This window comes from Monodelphis domestica, chromosome 1 (genome assembly GCF_027887165.1).
Source record: "Monodelphis domestica isolate mMonDom1 chromosome 1, mMonDom1.pri, whole genome shotgun sequence".
Lineage (NCBI taxonomy): Eukaryota > Metazoa > Chordata > Mammalia > Didelphimorphia > Didelphidae > Monodelphis > Monodelphis domestica.
Genome location: NC_077227.1, coordinates 233941859 through 233959623, shown reverse-complemented (window position 1 = coordinate 233959623; position 17765 = coordinate 233941859). Strand labels below are relative to the sequence as shown.

At 36.1% G+C, this 17765-nt stretch overlaps 1 protein-coding gene across 9 annotated transcripts in view; it reads left to right on the top strand.

Annotated features, from left to right (window-relative positions):
• SPATA7 (spermatogenesis associated 7) overlaps positions 1-17765 on the top strand; it is a 91977-nt gene that overhangs the window by 71232 nt on the left and 2980 nt on the right. For 7 of the 9 annotated variants that reach the window (XM_007472670.3, XM_056810574.1, XM_007472672.3 and 4 more), the window contains 2 exons: positions 12359-12480; positions 15099-15152. In XM_007472670.3, the coding sequence (XP_007472732.1) occupies positions 12359-12480; positions 15099-15152 (176 nt within the window). The remainder of the gene's footprint in view (positions 1-12358; positions 12481-15098; positions 15153-17765) is intronic. The other 2 variants (XM_056810573.1, XM_007472667.3) reach the window with 1 other exon arrangement.

The window sequence follows — 17765 nt, the reverse complement described above, 5'->3', positions numbered from 1 at the left end:
GAATGGTTGGATCAATTCACAATTCCACCAGCAATGCATTAATGTCCCAATTTTGCCACATCCCCTCCAACATTTATTACTTTCCTTTGTTGTGATTTTAGCCAATCTGCTAGGTGTGAGGTGGTACCTCAGAGTTGTTTTGATTTGCATCTCTCTGATTATAAGAGATTTAGAACACTTTTTCATGTGCTTATTGATAGTTTTGATTTCTTTATCTGAAAATTGACTATTCATGTCCCTTACCCATTTATCAGTTGGGGAATGGCTTACTTTTTTGTACAACTGATTTAGCTCCTTATAAATTTGAGTAATTAGACCTTTGTCAGAGATTTTTATCATAAAGATTTTTTCCCAATTTGTTGCTTCCCTTTTAATTTTGATTGCATTGGTTTTGTTTGTACAAAATCTTTTTAATTTAATGTAATGAAAATTATTTATCTTACATTTTGTAATATTTTCTAAATCTTGCTTGCCTTCCTTTCTCATAGATCTGATATGTATACTATTCTATGTTGATCTAATTTACTTATAGTTTCCTTTTTTATATTCAAGTCATTCACCCATTCTGAATTTATCTTGGTGTAGGGTGTGAGATCTTGATCTAAACCTAATCTCTCCCATCCTGTTTTCCAATTTTCCTAGCAGTTTTTGTCAAATAGTGGATTTTTTTGTCCCAAACGCTCTTTGTGCCCTTTGGGTTTATCATACATTGTCTTGCTGAGGTCATTTACCCCAAGTCTATTCCACTGATCCTCCCTTCTGTCTCTTAACCAGTACCATATTGTTTTGATGACTACTACTTTATAGTACAGTTTAAGATCTGGTATCGGTAGGCCCCCTTCCTTCACATTTTTTTCATTATTTCCCTGGATATACTTGACCTTTTGTTCTTCCAAATGTCCTTTGTTATAGTTTTTTTCTAATTCAATAGAAAAGGTAGTTTGATAGGTATGGCACTAAATAACTAAATTAATTTGGGTAGCATTGTCATTTTTATTATGTTAGCTCATCCTAGCCATGAGCAATTAATGTTTTTCCAATCATTTAGATCTAGTTTTAATTGTGTGGAAAGTGTTTTGTAGTTGTGCTCATATAATTCCTGTGTTTGTCTTGGCAGATAGATTCCTAAGTATTTTATATTGCCTAGGGTGATTTTAAATGGAATTTCTCTTTCTAAGTTTGCTGCCGGGATGTGTTGGAAACATATAGAAATGCTGATGATTTATACGGGTTTATTTTGTATACTGCAACTTTGCTAAAGTTGTTGATTATTTCCACTAGCTTTTTAGTTGATTCTCTAAGAACCCACAACTTCTAATAGCAGCCTAGTCCAGTTCTGGATAGCTCTAATTGTTAGGAGGTTTTTCCTTCTATTGAAAATCTGCCACTCTTCAACTTCCATCCATTGCTTCTTATTTTCATATCTGGGACAAAACTGAACAAAACTAATCCTTTTTCCAAGTCACATGTCCCTTCAAATACATGAAAACAAAACAATTACATATATTAGATTCATTCAGGTTGAACATCTTCAGTTCTTTTACCTGATCTTCATCTGTCCTGACTTCCAGACTCTACATTAGGTTCTTCTTTGGCACACTCTACAATTTTTCTCATCCTAAAATATAGTTCCTAGAAACTGATCAGGAAAGATTACAACAAGACTGTCACCTCCATTATTTGGATACCATCCTTCTCTTAATACCTCCCAAGGTTGCATTAGTAATTTTTTCCCAGTTAGCATATAATACCATTGAATCGTATTGATGCAGTGATCAACTAAAACTCCTAAATCATTTTCATAGGCACTGCAATCTGTTCATACTGCTCCCATTTTGTACTTAATAAAATTGATTTTTACCCCAACTATAAGACTTTACATTTACTCCTACTATTCAACATATTGGATTTATTCAAAATTCAGGTGTTTTGGATTTATTTTAGAACCTGATTTGGTCAAGTGTTGTATTATCTGAAAAATTGATAAATAATATCCAAATCACTGACAAAAATGTAAATATCATATAGCCAAGGATGCATCCTTGAGGATGAAAGAAATCCATTAAAAACATTAAACCTCTTCCCAAGTTGATAGTTGTACCATTGATAGCTGCTCTTTGGATTTGGCCATTCAGCTAATTCCAAATCCTTTTTATTTTGATTAAGGTATACTTTCCATGCAGTATTCATTTCTATTCTATTCATGAATTCTATTCCACTAAGTTGTTGTTGTTGTTGTTGTTTTAAACCCTTACCTTCTGTTTTAGAGTCAATACTGTGTATTGGCTCCAACGCAGAATAGTGGTAAGGGCTAGGCAATGGGGGTCAAGTGACTTGCCCAGGGTCACACAGCTGGGAAGTGTCTGAGGCCAGATTTGAACCTAAGACCTCCTGTCTCTAGGCCTGACTCTCAATCTACTAAGCCACCCAGCTGCCCCCTTCCACTAAGTTTCAAAGATGTTTCTGAAGGAAAATTTGCCTTCTTGTGGTATGATCTCTAGTGCACCTTGAAGCTTTGTTATTCAGCCTTTGTGCATTTGTTTATAAACATGTGAGTCTATGCCTTTTATTGCTTTCTTGGGTATAGGCATCTATGAATTTCTAAACACTTTATCTTTTGCTAGTACTTTTTATTGAATCTAGCTCTGTAGATGTATACAGGTAATTTTCTACCTCCCTTTGCCTTTTAATTTTGAAGACCTTTTCATTAGATTTACAAGATTGCAGGAAAATATGCTTTAGTAGCCTTTATTAGGTACTCTTTCCCATTCCTCAATGATGTCCCGTGTTTTAAAACAAGTCCCAGTAACCTAAATCCTATCCTTATATACTTAACTTCTTTTTTTTAAATTATATTTTATTTGATCATTTCCAAGCATTATTCATTAAAGACATAGATCATTTTCTTTTCCTCCCCCCCACCCCCCATAGCCGACGCGTAAATCCACTGGGCATTAGATGTTTTCTTGATTTGAATCCATTGCTATGTTGATAATATTTGCATTAGAGTGTTCATTTAGAGTCTCTCCTCTGTCGTGTCCCCTCAACCTCTGTATTCAGGCAGTTGCTTTTCCTCGGTGTTTCCACCCCCATAGTTTATCCTTTGCTGATGAATAGTGTTTTTTCTCCTAGATCTCTGCAGATTGTTCAGGGACATTACACCGCCACTAATGGAGAAGTCCATTACGTTTGATTATACCACAGTGTATTAGTCTCTGTGTACAATGTTCTCCTGGTTCTGCTCCTCTCGCTCTGCATCACTTCCTGGAGGTTGTTCCAGTCTCCATGGAATTCCTCCACTTTATTATTCCTTTTAGCACAATAGTATTCCATCACCAACATATACCACAGTTTGTTCAGCCATTCCCCAATTGATGGGCATCCCCTCGTTTTCCAGTTTTGGGCCACCACAAAGAGCGCAGCTATGAATATTTTTGTACAAGTCTTTTTGTCCATTATCTCTTTGGGGTACAGACCCAGCAGTGCTATGGCTGGATCAAAGGGTAGATATTCTTTTGTCGCCCTTTGGGCATAGTTCCAAATTGCCCTCCAGAATGGTTGGATCAGTTCACAACTCCACCAGCAATGAATTAATGTCCCTACTTTGCCACCTCCCCTCCACAATTCATTACTTTCCTTTGCTGTTATGTTAGCCAATCTGCTAGGTGTGAGGTGATACTTCAGAGTTGTTTTTATTTGCATCTCTCTGATTATAAGAGATTTAGAACACTTCTTCATGTGCTTATTAATACTTTTGATTTCTTTATCTGAGAACTGCCTATCCATGTCCATTGCCCATTTATCAATTGGAGAATGGCTTGATTTTTTGTACAATTGATTTAGCTCTTTATAAATATGAGTAATTAAACCTTTGTCAGAGGTTTCTATGAAGATTTTTTCCCAATTTGTTGTTTCCCTTCTGATTTTAGTTACATTGGTTTTGTTTGTAGAAAAGCTTTTTAGTTTGATGTAGTCAAAATTATTTATTTTACATTTTGTGATTCTTTCTATGTCTTGCTTGGTTTAAAGCCTTTCCCCTCCCAAAGGTCTGACATGTATATTATTCTGTGTTTACCCAATTTACTTATGGTTTCCTTCTTTATGTTTAAGTCACTCACCCATTTTGAATTTATCTTGGTGTAGGGTGTGAGGTGTTGATCTATTCCTAGTCTCTCCCACACTGTCTTCCAATTTTCCCAGCAGTTTTATCAAATAGTGGATTTTTGTCCCAAAAGCTGGGATCTTTGGGTTTATCATATACTGTCTTGCTGAGGTCACTTTCCCCCAGTCTATTCCACTGATCTTCCTTTCTGTTTCTTAGCCAGTACCAAATTGTTTTGATGACTGCTGCTTTGTAATATAGTTTAAGGTCAGGGACTGCAAGGCCCCTATCATATGTGTTTTTTTTCATGATTTCCCTGGATATCCTTGATCTTTTGTTCTTCCAAATGAACTTTGTTATGGTTTTTTCTAAATCAGTGAAGAAGTATTTTGGTAGTTCAATGGGTATGGCACTAAAGAGATAAATAAGTTTGGGTAGGATGGTCATTTTTATTATATTGGCTCGTCCTATCCATGAGCAGTTAATGTTTTTCCAATTGCTCAAGTCTAGTTTTAGTTGTGTGGAGAGTGTTTTGTAGTTGTATTCATATAGTTCCTGTGTTTGTCTCGGGAGGTAGATTCCTAGGTATTTTATTTTGTCTAAGGTGATTTTGAATGGGATTTCTCTTTCTAGTTTTTGCTGCTGAGCTGTGTTGGAGATATATAGAAAAGCTGATGATTTATGTGGGTTTATTTTGTATCCTGCAACTTTGCTAAAGTTGTTGATTATTTCGATTAGCTTTTTGGTTGAATCTCTAGGATACTTTAAGTAGGCCATCATGTCATCTGCAAAGAGTGATAACTTGGTCTCCTCCTTGCCTATTTTGATGCCTTCAATTTCTTTTTCTTCTCTAATTGCTACTGCTAGTGTTTCTAGTACAATGTCAAATAGTAGAGGTGATAATGGGCATCCTTGTTTCACTCCTGATCTTATTGGAAATGCATCTAGATTATCCCCATTGCAGATGATATTAGCTGATGGTTTTAGATATATACTGTTTATTATTTTTAGGAATGACCCTTCTATTCCTATGCTTTCTAGTGTTTTTAATAGGAATGGGTGTTGTATTTTATCAAATGCTTTTTCTGCGTCTATTGAGATAATCATGTGGTTTTTGCTGGTTTGCTTGTTGATGTGGTCAATTATGTGGATGGTTTTCCTAATGTTGAACCAGCCCTGCATCCCTGGTATAATTCCTACTTGATCATGGTGAATGATCCTTCTGATCACTTGCTGGAGTCTTTTTGCTAGTATCCTATTTAAGATTTTTGCATCTATATTCATTAGGGAGATTGGTCTATAGTTTTCTTTCTCTGTTTTTGACCTGCCTGGTTTTGGAATCAGTACCATGTTTGTGTCGTAAAAGGAGTTTGGTAGAACTCCCTCTTTGCTTATTATGTCAAATAGTTTGTATAGTATTGGGATTAACTGTTCTCTGAATGTTTGATAGAATTCACTGGTGAATCCATCAGGCCCTGGGGATTTTTTCTTAGGAAGTTCTTTGATGGCTTGGTGGATTTCATTTTCTGATATGGGATTATTTAAGAATTCTATTTCCTCTTCTGTTAGTCTAGGCAGTTTGTATTTTTGTATATATTCATCCATTTCTCCTAAATTGGTGTATTTATTGCCATATAATTGGGCAAAGTAATTTCTAATGATTGCCTTAATTTCCTCTTCATCGGAGGTGCTGTCCCCCTTTTCATCTTTAATGCTGTTAATTTGCTTTGCTTCCTTCCTTTTTTTAATTAGATTGACCAGTACTTTGTCTATTTTGTTTGTTTTTTCAAAGTACCAGCTTTTTGTCTTACTTATTAAATCAATAGTTCTATCACTTTCGATTTTATTAATTTCTCCCTTAATTTTTAAGATTTCTAGTTTGGTTTTCTGCTGGGGGGTTTTAATTTGATCGCTTTTGACTTTTTTTATTTGCATTTCCAATTAATTGATCTCTGCTCTCCCTAGTTTGTTAATATAAGCATTCAGGGATATGAATTTACCTCTGATTACCACTTTGGCTGCATCCCAAAAGGTTTGAAAGGATGTCTCGCCATTGTCATTTTCCTTGATGAAATTATTAATTGTTTCTATGATTTCTTCTTTAACTAAAAGGTTTTGGAGTATCATATTGTTTAATTTCCAATTGGTTTTAGATTTGGTTTTCCATGTACCATTACTAATCATTATTTTTATTGCCTTGTGGTCTGAGAAGGCTGCATTCATTATTTCTGCTTTTCTGCATTTGTGTGCTATGTTTCTGTGGCCTAATGTATAGTCAATTTTTGTGAATGTGCCATGTGGTGCTGAGAAAAAGGTGTATTCCTTTTTATCCCTATTTATTTTTCTCCATATGTCTATTAATTCTAATTTTTCTAAGATTTCGTTCACTTCTTTTACCTCTTTCTTATTTATTTTTTGATTTGATTTATCTAAATTTGATAATGGTTGGTTTAAGTCTCACACTAATATGGTTTTACTGTCTATTTCTTCCTTCAATTCTCCTAGTTTCTCCATTAGAAATTTGGGTGCTATATTATTTGGTGCATACATGTTGATTAATGATATTTCCTCATTGTCTAAAGTCCCTTTTAACAAAATATAATTACCTTCCCTATCCCTTTTGATCAGGTCTGTTTTTGCTTTGGCTTTATCAGATATCATGATTACCACTCCTGCCTTCTTTCTGTCAGTTGAGGCCCAGAAGGTCTTACTCCATCCTTTAATTCTGACCTTGTGGGTGTCAACCCTCCTCATGTATGTTTCTTGAAGACAACATATGGTAGGGTTTTGGATTCTAATCCATTCTGCTATTCATCTACGTTTTATGGGTGAGTTCATCCCATTCACATTCAAAGTTATGATTGTCATTTGTGGACTCCCTGGCATTTTGATAGCCTTCCCTAATTCTAACCTTTTCTTCTTCAGCTCTACCTTTTAGTCCAGTGATTTACTTTGAATCAGTCCCCCTTGTCCCCTCCCTTGATGTTTCTTCCCTTTTTAGTCCCTCCCTTTTTGTTCCCTCCCCCTCCCCCCTCTCTTTCCCTCCCTTTTTGTTTTCCCTCTCCCCCTCCTCCCCTTGGTTTTCCCTTCTCCCTACCCTTGTTGGGTAAGATAGACTTCAAGATCCCAATGGATCTGGATGTTTTTCCCTCTCAGAGTTGATTTCCCTGAGATTAAGGTTTAAGTAAAAAACCCTCTCTTCCTCTCCTTCTTATAGGAGTTTTCTTCCCCTCCCCTTCCCATGTGAATCTTTGTGTGAGAAAGATTATTCTATTTGGTCTTTCTTTACCCCCTATTTATACATTACATTTTCCCCACATGTTAGTATACATAGATTGATAGAGATGTAGTCCTTATAGAAGAGAGTTTGAGTAAAAGAAGAAGATAACATTTTCCCCCTTTCCTTAATATTTACCTTTTCAGGTATTCCTTGCTCTTTGTTTTTCAGTATCAAACTTTCCACAGAGCTCTGGTCTTTTCTTTGCAAAAAGTTGGAAGTCTTCTATTTTGTTGAATGCCCAAACTTTCCCTTGGAAGTATATGGTCAGTTTTGCTGGGTAGCTGATTCTTGGTTGAAGACCCAGCTCTCTTGCCTTTCTGAAGATCATGTTCCATGCCTTATGATCATTCAGAGTAGAACTTGCAAGGTCTTGTGTGACCCTGATTGGCATTTCTTTATATCTAAATTGTCTTTTTCTGGCTTCCTGTAGGATTTTTTCTTTTGTTTGAGAGCTTTGGAATTTGGCAATTACATTCCTGGGAGTTGTCTTTTGGGGGTTTAGTGTAGAAGGTGTTCTGTGAGCTCTGTCAGTGGCTGTATTACCCCCTTGTTCTAGAATCTCTGGGCAATTTTCTTTGATTATCTCTTGTATCACGATGTCAAGTTTGGTGTTTATTTCTGGCTTTTCTGGAAGTCCAATTATTCTTAAATTATCTCTTCTCCCTCTATTTTCCAGATCTGTCACCTTGTCGGTGAGATATTTCATGTTCTCTTCTAATTTCTTGGTATTTTGGCTTTGCTTTATTAATTCTTGCTCTTTTACATGATCGTTGTCTTCCAGCTGCCTGATTCCGGCCTTTAAAGCCTGGTTTTCCTTTTCACTTTGGTCAAACTGGTTTTGTAGATGCGTGAATTTCTTTTGCATTATTTCCCACTTTTCCTCCCAGAAGGCTTCCATCTTTTTGGTCATTTCTGATTCAAATTCTTCATGGGTTTGTGGAGAGTTTCCATTTCCTTTGGAAGGTTTCGGAGCATTTTCTTGTGCATCGTCTTCTATCTCCTCTGTATTTTGTATTTTGGTTCCATAAAATGTGTCCAAAGTCGCCCCTTTCTTCTTATTTTTCTTGGGATTTGGGGGATTCTGTGCTTCTGTGGAGTTTGCCATCTCTGAATGGGGAGGATTAGCTTTTCTTATCTCTGTCTGGTGTTCAGAGGCTTTAGTCCTAGGCAGATTGTCGGTTCTATGAGCTTTCCCTGGGTTGCCTTAAGGCAATGACTTTCACTGGAACTGGAATGGAAGGGTCAGACCAGGGGGCCACACTCTCCCCCAGCTCTATCTGCTTCCCTGCTGCTAAGGTGCCCCCTCCACTGGGTCGGGTTGCTTTCGGGAAGTTGCCTTCAGAATAGCTGGCCGTGAGGCTGTTTCGTCGGCCTGCGGGGAGATGGGCTGCGGCTTCCTGGAGCTCCGAGGGCAGTAACTTTCACTGAGACTTGGATAGCAGGATCCAGCTGGTGAGGCTGTGTTGCCCGCCCTGAGGGTTGCTGTTGTTTCAGACTACCCTGCTCTCTGAGCGGGGCGGGGCCGCGGCTTCCTGGAGCCTTGGACTCTGCGCTCCTACCCCTTAGGTCCGAGTGATCTCGGGTTCTGGCTTTTGAGGGGGGCCGTACCTTTTGATCCAGGTCCAGGTCCAGGAGGAGGATTCGTTGATTGTTTTGAATTTCGGCACCTTAGGAGCTTATAGTTTGAGATCGGTTGGGAAGGGTTTTCCGGAGATCTGAACTTTAGCTTTCTCTAAGCCGCCATCTTGACCGGAAGTCCTATACTTAACTCCTTAACCAATTGTTCACCTTGGGAATTTGCCTATTCTTCTAAATAGTGTTATCCTTGTTAGCTCAACAAACATTTATTAGGTACTTGCCAATTGTTAGATTCTAGGGAGACAGATAAAATGAAGTTCCTGTCCTCAAGGAGCTCTAATGTTTTACAGAAAGAAAACAATATGCACACAGCTCAGTATATTAGTACTTAATACAAAGTAAATGCAAAGTGATTTTTAGGGAAAGTATTAATGACTTGAGGTTCAAGAAAAGTCTTTGGTAGGAAGTGGCTTATGAGCAGAGCCTTGAAGGGAACTAGAGGCTTTAGGAAGAAGAAAAAAGGAAATGTCATATACCATGCTTTGAAAGTATCAACTTGGCAGCTATAGTGTTGCTGTGAATCAAAAGAAGAGATGAATAAGAAAACTACGGAGGTAGACTTGATAAGACTTGGCAAATGATTTGATATTAGAGTGAAGGTAAGGAAGAATCAAGATTCTCCAGTATTGCAGATCTGAGGAAGGATGGTGATAGCTTCCCTCTTACAAAAATAAGGAAGTTAGCTAGATGGACTTAGGAGGAAAGATGTCCAGTCATATTTTGAACATATTGAGATTCAGATGCCTATGCAACATTAAGGCAGAGATATCCAATGGGCATTTTGTAGGGGGGAAGATACTAAAGCTCAGAAAAGAGATGATAGATATGAGTCATGAACATAGAAATGATCATTGAGGGTGCAACTGGGTGGCTCAGTGGATTGAGAGCCAGGCCTAGAAACAGGAGGTCCTCAGTCCAAATGTGGCCACATACTTCCTAGCTGTGTGACCCTGGGCAAATCACTTAAACCCATTGCTTAGCCCTTACCACTCTTCTGCTTTGATAGGAAGGAAGGAAGGAAGGAAGGAAGGAAGGAAGGAAGGAAGGAAGGAAGGAAGGAAGGAAGGAAGGAAGGAAGGAAGGAAGGGAAAGGAAAGAAAGGAAGGAAGGGAAAAGAAAGAAAGAAAGAAAGAAAGAAAGAAAGAAAGAAAGAAAGAAAGAAAGAAAGAAAGAAAGAAAGAAAGAAAGAAAGAAAGAAAGAAAGAAAGAAAGAAAGAAAGAAAGAAAGAAAGAAAGAAAGAAAGAAGGAAAGAAAGAAAGAAAGAAAGAAAGAAAGAAAGAAGAGCAAGAAAGAGAGCAAGAAAGAAAGAAAGAAAGAAGAGCAAGAAAGAAAGAAAGAAAGAAAGAAAGAAAGAAAGAAAGAAAGAAAGAAAGAAAGAAAGAAAGAAAGAAGAGCAAGAAAGAAAGAAGAGCAAGAAAGAAGAGCAAGAAAGATGACCATTGAACCTAGGAAGGCCAGTGAGTTAGTTCATTGAAAGATAGTGTAAAGAAAGAAAATGGAGAGCTCGAGATAAAACTGAGGGTTACATGTAGTATAGGATGTGGATGAAGGTTCAGCAAAAAGACTAAGAAGGAATGTTTAAAAAGAAAAAAGAAAGGATCTAGAGAAAGCAAAGCCTCTATAATGAATAATTATAGCTTCTAATAATAATAATAACCTAAATTTAATATAGCATTCTAGGGTCTTCAAAGCTCTTGATATTTTATTTGGAGAAGCCAAGGAAATGGCCTTCTCAGCAGGGTAAGATGCTACAGAGATGTCAAGATGGACTCATACTGAGAAAGGGGGATTAGATTTAGCAATTGAGATTATCACTAACCTCAGAGGGATCAATTTCAGCTAAGTACTAAAGTAATAAGTTAGATTACAAGGATTGAGGAGTCGGAGGTAAGAGAATAGAGAAAAATAAGCATAGAAAATGGCATGAAGTGAGAAAAGGAGGTCTGCAAAACATATTACAGTGGGGAGTATGATAGCAATGCAATGAGGTCATGAGATTTTCTTAGGTAACACAAATTGATAGTGGACTTCTTCAACACAGCTTTATGACTTTTCTAGCAAAGTTTAGCAGCATGAATATAGAAATGGACAAGACATTTGGGAAGAGTAATATATGGTTTTGGGGTTTGAATAGCAATGGACCTTTCAGTAAGATATCAAGATGTTAAGGACTACATAAAAGTTGAATTAATTAATTAAGTGTCAAGATTATGAAGGGAAGAAAATGAGTCCAGAGCAGGGATAATGGCCTAGGAAAGCAAAGGGGTGTTATGACTAGACTAGACTCTGCAAGGAGGAAAACACACACCTCTATCCTCAATATATTTTAGTTACTAATGTAGGTCCTTATAATCCTTAGCTTTGCTTTCTAGGTTTCTTTTGACATTGTGATTTGTGGTCACACAGATCTTCAGAAGTAGGTTTGACTTATTAGGTTTGACAAGTCCTTTCAGGTCCTAACAATTGTCACATTTTGTACATTAATGTTTTACTAAAAGGACTTTCTACTACCACTATGAGCTTTTCATATTTATCCTATCTTGTTATCTCCTGCTATTTTAAATTCAAACATATTGTTTGGGAAAATTGATCACCTCATTAAATGAACTTAGAATTAGACCATCCAACTACTACCTTCTACTCACTTGGTAGCATAAGACTATTAGGAGGAGAGGATTAGCTATATCATGTCTTCATTTCTTCTGGTGTTTGCCTTAAAGAAGTGAAGGCTCATAGGGCCATTTTCTTTTAATGAGATAGTACACTTAATATCTAATAAAAGCATAACTTAATCGAACTGTCATAGTGGTTATGTAAATGATTTCTACCCTTTCCTCCTTGCACTCCCTCCTTTACAGCAGCACCAGCGTTACAGCATGACCAATTTCTTTTGGAGCTGTGCCAAGCCATTAACATAAAGAAAGTTGAAGAGTATAATGAACCAATACTAATATTTTATTTTCCCTTTTCAGAGTACACATCTCTCTAAGTATGATATAAGATGAAGTATTCTTATAGCTAACTTGTCCCAAAGTTTTTGTGCATTTGGAGAACAGAGTAGTCCTTTTTTCAAGGATATTTAAATTTTATTCTATATCTGTTTGGAACTCATTTAAAATGTTATCTGAGCTTTTATTAAGGTTATACAATAAGGGAAAAATATTGTGTCAACAATTAGTATAAAAATTATCTGAATTTGTTTGAAGATAGAAATTTGCAATGGTTAAGCATTATTAACATAATTCTATTTGTCTTCCTTGAGTTTGTCATTTGTTTTTTACATAATTCTTTTATTATAAATTATTAAAACAGTAAAGATTTGTTCTTTTTATTATAGTCCGACACATCCAATTATAAAATATATGGAATGAAGGAAAATTTCACTCCTTCCCAAACTTTGGGAAATAGCATAACCTGGGACAAGGTTAAAGATGATATTCTTCACTACCCATTATCAAGGTAAAGTTTTTAGAATAATTTCAGTTATTCTACATCTCCATATTTTACCTTCTCTTAAGCTTTAAGACTTTTAAAGAATGTTACCAGGTGTCATAAATCCCTTGCCTAAAAGCATATTCCACTGAGTAACATTTTATTTTAATGTACTATTTTAATGAAAATGCCATTATTGGTAAATTTTTTATTGATATTATGAGGTTATTTATATAAATGAAATATTTTTATTTATTTTATATAATTCATTAATAAAAGAAAATTTCATTTCAACAAATATTTATAAGCAGAGCACAATGTTAAATGAAGGAAACATTAGCACATCTCATTATTAGGGACAGAACAGAGATTAGACTTGTGATTTCATTGATAGAGGAAATTCTCAGATGAGGAAGTTCCTTCTGCTGGTACAGAATAGCTCCTTCTCTTCAATTTATAGTCACAAAGAGATCCCTAAAGCCTGAGATTAAGAGATTTTTATATAGGTACATCAGCAGAACATGTTAGAGGCAGGGCTTGAATCCAGGCTCATGGCTAGCTCTCTGACCACTATGCCATGATACCTCTCATTCAATTATTATTCTGATAAAATAGATTTTGTCTATAACATTTTAGAGTCAACTGCAATTTTCAGTTTCTTAAAATATTCATCTATGAAGCAAGTCTATCTAAACACAATTTATAAACGTTGCCTTCTCTGTATAAAGAACTCCCCATCCAAGAAGTCATATTTTTAGTTTCAAATGTAGTGCATGCTGAGAGACCAAGTGCTTTCTCCCCATAGATCATGATGACATGTTGTTATCATACTCACTCTCTCTGCTTTTTCACATTCAGTAGGTTTAAATTTATCATATGTTTCTGTGATTTCATATCAGCTACATGAAAAACAAGTTGGAGGCTAAAGTTGAGGGAAGAAAATTCATTCCTTTCAGAATATTGTGGGTTTTTTTCTTAAAGATACAGAGATAGGCTCTAAATCTCAGCTACTATGCTGTTTTATAATGGCAAATAGATGACCTTGGGTTCCCAAAGCCTTCCTAATAGAACAAGCTCCAGCAGAGCATAGTTAGCTAGAAAGGCTTCAAATGTCCATCCAATAACTATATCTATCTATAGCAGTGTGTGTGGAGTGTTACCTCTGATGTGCTTTGTGGATAATGGAAGATTATATAGGAAAAGAAAAAACACCTTTGGTGTTCACCTCCCACCCAACTCTCACTTATGGCTCCAAGAAGCATTTGTGTAAGTGTAGCAGCCACACCCCAATAAAGCCATTTTGGAAATAGGCTAAACCAGGTTAAGTGTAACTGACAGATATCTAACACATCAGTGAGTTATGGGTAAGTCTACCCCAAACATCTGAAAATTTCATCTGGTGGAATGGGTAGACAAGAACAGTTTTTTTCAGTGGCCATAAAGGCAGCCTTAACAGGCCTTACGGATTCCTAGAACTTGTAAAGCATTGAAGATTCCACAGTCATCCACTTCATCTAGGACCTTCACCAGTTGTCCTGACTTTTGTCTTGCTATTGGACTTTGATGACTGTAGACTAGAGAGTAAGGCTGACAGCATTGTGCAGCTCTGCCTTTCTTGAATCCAATTCACAAGCAAGTCAAGACATCACCCCATGACGTCATTGTTCCTCTTCAAAATGAAGAACAAATAAGCAGCAATCTTATCCATAAATTTTTGTCAGAAGGTTGACCTCCAGGTGATGATGAGTTTTCACATAATTCAGAAAAGATGCATTTGTAGTCAAAAGTAGTGAAAGTATATCATACCTCCTTGATTTCTCAGATTTATGATGATCTAATGTTCACCAAATTCTATGTTTAGATAGTCAATAATCATTCATTAAGTGGCATGCTAGGCATTGTACTAGGTGCTGCAAATAAAAAGACAAAAACCAAAATAGTGCCTTTTCCCCAAGAAGTAGTTTACATTGTTGGGTCAAACAATGTGCATGTGTAAGTAAATACAATATATATGATACAAATTTATATCATGCATAAAATATAATGTTCATGAGGAGATGCACTAACAGATCGGGAGGAGGGATAAGAAACGGCCTCATGTGTGAGGTGGTGCTTAATCTGAGCTTTGAAGGAGGCGGGGGTTTCAAAGAGTTGGAGGGGAAGAGTTTATTTCAGATATGAGAGATAGCCAATTCAAAGGCATGGAGACTAGATTCTTTTATATGAATGGAAGGCAAGATTTATATTCTACATCAATTAATCCAAAAAAATTTAAGTCCAATACTAATTTGTATATTTTTAAGTATAGAAATTAGATAATATTAACATAGCTCAATAATCTTAATATTTACTAAAAATGACCAGCTAAAAACTAAGAATTGGACAGTGAATTGAGATCATCTAGCTATTTCTACTCCCTTCTGTCATCTGGTATTTCTCTAAAAGGAGTAAAGGCACAAAACACTATAAGAAGAGACATCCTTTATAAAAGTATCTTTTATACCATCTAGCACAATAATGTGTCAATGATCATTAAATATATACTCATTGAATGTTGATTGGATTAATACATAAGGAAACTAAAATACTTATCATTATAAAGAGAATGATTTTTGCTTAAATATTTTTAAATTTTTTGTCTGTAGAGCATCCATTCCATATTACCTGCAGCCTTCTCCAGTGAAAAAAATCCAGTCTGAGTATGTCCTTTTAATCCTATTATTTTATAAGAGGAAAACTGTCATTAAATTACCTAATCATAATATGAATATTATTTTAACTATTAAATATTAAGTAAAGATTGAAAGTTAAATTCACTCACAAAGGAACTTCTGTAGTCTAGCCCAGAGCTCATGCTAAATGCAAGAATATAAAAATATTATTGTGAAATAATTATCTATTCCTTAACTTTTACCAAAAGCTGAATTTCTGTTTTTGAGAATTTAGTAATGATTTCTCAACTATTTCCATAATCTTTGGTATTGCAATTATAATCTCTCTTTGAAGAAACCAAGCATTTTCCTGAACATAAATCCCACTGCTTTTGTATAATAATGAAGAGCCACAAGTAAATATAATATTTTTGAAGTTATGTTCAATGCAAAGGAAAAATTATTATAAGAGAAAGCTTCCAGAGTGAGGGGGGATGGGGGAGAGATAAAAGGAAAAGTCGAGTTAAAAAAAATTTTTTTACTATAACTGAAGATTCCCAACAACTTTTAAAATCAGTAGCTCATTTTTTCAAATCAGGGAAAAAAATCAGATTTTTATAGTCTTATTTGCTCCAAACTTATTATCTAAACTTAAGTCATTCTTTCTGTCTCACTTTACTTTCCATAAAACTAAGGTGTTACTATCTCACAAAGTAGGACTGTGCTTGTCAATTCATTCATTCAGATGAGGTGATAAAGTACTCTGAAGTGTTTGGATGACATTAAAGTATATAATTATTAATATTGGTATGATATTTTATGAATCATAAGTTATTGAGTTTCTATCATATAGCAAGAGTTGCTCTTTAACAATATCTCTTTTCACTTGGTATAATGGAAAGATCACTGACCTGGGCATTAGGAGATAAAGGCTTTGAATTCTAAGCTGTGTCACTGTATAACCTTGGATAAATCATTTAATCTTCAGTTAGTCTATCAACAAACATTGATTAAGCACGTGCTCTCATGCTAAATGCTGGAGATACAACAAAAGGCAAATGACAGTCCCTGCCTTCCAGGAGCTTACGATCTGCTAAGGGAAACAACATGCAAATAAATGTATACAAACATGCTAGATACAAGATAAGTAGGAAATAATTAACCAGTGGATGGTGCTGGAATTTAAAGGGATTAGGAAAGACTTCCTGTAGGTTGTGAGATTTTAGTTGGGACTTGAAAGAAGCCAGAAAGATTAGTAGTTTCAGCAGAGGAGGGAGATCATTACAGGCAATAGTATAGGCAACAAGTGATGAAGGCTTGTACCAGGGTGGTGGCAGCAGGAGAGGAGAGAATGAGCATATTTGAGAAATACTGCAATACACACTCAGTTAACTGTAATGGTTCCTATTGCTACTAGGAAAAAATACAAAGGGCTCTATTTGCCATTCAAAGCCCAATGGTTCTTACTTTCTAGTCTCCTTACACCTTAAGCTTCAACACACTCCACTGCAATTGCCTAATATTGGGTCTAGCTATGTATGGCAAGCCTCTCTCCACTCCAAGCCATCCTCTATTCAGCTGTGAAAGTGATTTTATTAAAGATAGGACAGATCTAACCATGTCACCTCCAGGACTCCTTAGGTAGCTTCCAAGATCAAATACAAAATGTTCTGTTTGGAATTCAAAGTCTTTCACAGCCTAATTACTGTCCACTTTTTTAGTTATATCTTACTTCCCACCATATGCTTTCAATGCAATGACACCTGGCTACTCAGTTATGTGCTAAACAAGACACTCCATCTCTCAAATATTGGCATTTTCTGTAGTTTCCTCCATGCCTGAAATATTCTCCCTCCTCAAAATTGCTGACGGGCTTGAAGTCTCAACTAAAATCTTACCTTTGGGGGCTAGGTAGCTCAGTGCATTGACAGCCAGGCCTAGAAAAGGGGAAGTCCTGGATTCAAATGTGACATCAGATACTTCCTAGCTGTGTGTCCCTGGGCAAGTCACTTAAACCTCATTGTCTAGACCTTACCAAGCTTCTGCCTTGGAACCAATATACAATATTGATTCTAAGATGTGAGGTAAAGGTTTTAATAAATAAAATCCTACCTCCTACTACAAGAAAACTTTCCTAACTTCTGTTAATTATTTCCTTATTTTCCTATACAATGCTTGTTTGTGCATATTTGTTTTGCTTGTTGTCTCCCTGTTAGATTGTGAGCTCCTTGAGGGAAGAGACTGTCTTTTACCTTTTTGTATCCCCAAGATTAGCACAGTATCTAGTACATAGCAGATGCTTAATAAATGTTTGTTGATTGGTTTCCAGCAAATAAGGAAGTAATTATAAACTACATAATCAAAAATCTGGTTTTGGAAGGGATTTTAAGATATTTTGCCCAGCAAAGAAACTTTGGCATAGAGAGGAGACTCTTTCTCAGGATCTTACACATGGTAAATAAAGGTCAAGGTTGTAACTTATGTCCTTTAATGCCCAGCCTGGTACATTTTTCTCTATTCCCAGTGTTGAAATTTTCTCCCTTTGACCAAAAAATCTCCCCTGCTTGCCACCTTTTTTTTTTTAACTGCATTTTTAACTCTAAAAATAGACATGAGAACTAGTCGCTAGTGGGAGGGAGGGCTTCCCTTAAATTAATAATT